Consider the following 3,247-nt stretch of genomic DNA (forward strand, 5'->3'; position numbering starts at 1 on the left):
ACAATTTTCCACGCTACTATAGTGGTACTAATTATATGCTGTTGTATAGTCCTATTTAGTATTTTAATCATTTCAGAACCTTCTTTAGATTTTTCTATGATATCCCGAAGTTTGGTCATATTCAGCTCCCAGTTGTTTATCTGCAGCACGGTAGGTTGCCACCGCATTGTTTTCTGCACCTCCCGGTCATGAGTGAGAAGGAAGGTTTGGCCCTCCCACTGTAAAGCGGAAACATTTTGTAAACACCCCACATAAGGAACTTTCATCCCAGGAACAATAGGGACATCAGTTATTACACAAATTTCTTGTGAACCTATCTCCACCAACATCTTGCAGGATACTGGTAGAATGGTGAACTCACAAATATTCACAGTCTCTTGTAGCAAACATGGTTCATATACAGTAGAATGCAACCTACAAATTTTACCTTCTAATGTGTCTTCACATCTTAAATCATGCGTGCGATTATTGTCATCAATATATAAGCCATTCATTTTAAGCATCCACAACCATTGATCCCCTAGGGGTCCCAATAATAGTGGTAAAACTACATATCTACACATTACTTGCTGGTTGGTTACATTATATATATTCAATATCCCTTGACATACTGTGTCATTGCAAACCATTTTGGGAGCTTCAATTTTAAGCCATGAAACTCCAGGGATTGTGTTATTAAACATAGTCCTCCATACCCATTCATTTCCTGTCATAAGACGAGTCTGCATTGTTGCCTTCTGCTGCATTTGATAAATAGCCTGCATTGTACACATAGTCCAATTAAGAATCGCGCTAATATTTGATCCTTCTTTGAATACAAAAGAATTTGAAATATTCTGCATATCTAGTAAAAATTTATCTGCTTGCCAAGCTTGTGTCAGTGGGTGCCATATTGTAGGCATCCATTTACCTTGTAAAGTTAAAACATCTTGTATTCCTGCACCTGCTTTACTCATGCGATTTGCTAGTTTCAATATCAAAAGAATTCAAAGTCCCAGTAACAGTTCCCACTCCCCCCAGCAACGTATCATACCATGCCCTTTTTGTCTTATAGGGCAGAGAACGTTAGACGGAAATATCACTATAGCTGTTACTACAGTCTTTTTTGATTGAGTTCCAGCCTTTACACAGGACGAGGGGATCCTCTTCATATGTCCCAGATCCGTTTTTGACGAATTCATATTAACAAACATTATACTTTGTGCCCAAGTACTTCTATTTGTTATACTAGTAGCATTATGACAAAGTAAAGTCTGTAGGACATTAATACTGAATACTAATTCTGTTCCACTTCCAATGGTGGGGGTGCAATTCTTATAGATCCGTATTTGTTGAGTTGGAGACAAAGACTCAAAACCCTCACCGGCGTTACAACATGTTAAATTCACCTTAGCGGTAATATTCGCAGTTCCGTGCATATTGTGTAACATATATGCTACTTGAAATGAGGTGGCCTCACGGGGGCCTATCCATACATATCCTTCCACTGTTACATTAGCTATGTTACAGCTCTGTCCTTCTGGGCAAATAAAGTCATCTTGTTTTCGTTCTTTTGCGCTTTCCTTCCACAACCACCTTATCCGACTGGTGTTTTGACTTTGGATTTGAGTACCCGGTGTTCATCCTTCAACTTTCACCAAACACTCGCTTCCAAGGATTCCAATAATTCCACATATTCCCAGAAATATCTGTTAGGGAAAAAAAAAACAAAGCATGATTTTATTCACGCAAATAACATTTTTCCTGGGGAACATATTCCCATTTCTCCACTCCTGGTCTCATGATTAGCAAAGTACGATCCTTGCCCACAGCAATGACTTCAGCCGCCGATGGCGGTCCTTGAGGACTCTGTACCCAAATTCTAGCTCCTACATTGGTCACATCTGATGACCCGAATGCTTTATCCCCCCGTAAGGAGAGTTCTAGTGGAGCTTGTCCTTCGATGGCTTGATCTAAACTAATAGGTATTACCAACATTTGAGCCATCTTCTGTCCTTTAGAGATAACTAGCGGCTCTTGTCCTAGATTGGACATAATGACTTTAATTTCTCCTTGATAATCAGCATCAATTACTCCTCCCACCACTATGGCCCCTCTTAAAGCAAAACTAGACCGAGTTGCCAACTGACCATAATGTCCTTTAGGCATTTGACATCCCAATCCTGTTAGTATAGGAACAGTCTTACCTGGCGGCACAATAGTCACCTCTATTGCGCTGAGATCCAATCCCGCAGACAGGGGAGTTGCTCTTTCAGGAATTTTAGCCTCTTGATTCATCTTCCACCAAGTGATTGTATGTACAATATGAGTTTCGTGTATGGTAAGATTGGGTGTCAGCATTCTCATTAATGGTGTCATGGAATCAGTTATAGGCCTATTGTTGATAATTTGTAAAGCCTCACTCAAATTGTCTCTCCACTGGCCATAATCTCCTTCCTTATTGTGTATCTTTTTCAGAGTGGACTTCAAGAGTCCATTCATCCTTTCCACCAACCCTGCAGCTTGGGGATAGTAGGGCATATGATATACCCATTGGACATTATGCTCATTAGCATAATCCTTTATCTGTTGACCAGTGAAGTGTGACCCATTGTCAGTCTGTATCTGCAGTGGAACACTATAGTATTGTGTGATAATCTCTAATGTACGTAATGTGCTCCATTGTGTGGCTGCTTTGCAAGGGAATCCTATCATAAGTCCTGAGTAGGTATCTACTGCTGTGCAGACATATTTACATCCCCTACTCTCAGTGAGTGGACCAATGAAATCCATCTGCCAAATTTGAGCTGGTAATTGTCCTCGAGCTATGTGTCCCATTACTGTGTGTGGAACTTCCCTTCTTTGTGAATGTTGACATACTGGACACTGTGCAATGACTTGTTTTATAATGTCCATGGTTAGTGGAACACCTCTTTCTTGGGCCCACCTGTAAGTGGCTTTTTCTCCAAGGTGTCCACTCTTGTTGTGCGCCCAAACATCTGTACCTTGCAGCCATTTTTCTTTTTCTTGATCAACCTCAGAAGTCTGCCTAATGGCGGCGGCTTTATCTGCTTCAGAATTGAACAAACGGTCAAGTGAGTCAGCAGGCATATGTGCATCAACATGAAAAACAGTAGTAGGGGTGACTTGAACCATTTCTTCTATAAATTCCCACACCTCCTTACCCCACACTTCCTTACCATGGATTAGCCAACCATATTTCTTCCATCCCATCATCCAAGTTGCAAGACCATTAGCCACAGACCAT

The 3,247-nt window shown here is 40.9% G+C and overlaps 1 protein-coding gene across 1 annotated transcript; it reads right to left on the reverse strand.

The window, feature by feature from the left end:
* Positions 1-1,719: 1,719 nt before the first annotated feature.
* Positions 1,720-2,277, reverse strand: LOC141087860 (deoxyuridine 5'-triphosphate nucleotidohydrolase-like). The gene has a single exon (XM_073573685.1). The coding sequence runs from the start codon at positions 2,275-2,277 to the stop codon at positions 1,720-1,722; it is 558 nt and encodes a 185-aa protein (XP_073429786.1).
* Positions 2,278-3,247: the final 970 nt, after the last annotated feature.

Source organism: Dendrobates tinctorius, unplaced genomic scaffold (assembly GCF_039654945.1).
Source record: "Dendrobates tinctorius isolate UK_male_01 unplaced genomic scaffold, ASM3965494v1 ptg000036l, whole genome shotgun sequence".
In the NCBI taxonomy this organism is placed as follows: Eukaryota; Metazoa; Chordata; class Amphibia; order Anura; family Dendrobatidae; genus Dendrobates; species Dendrobates tinctorius.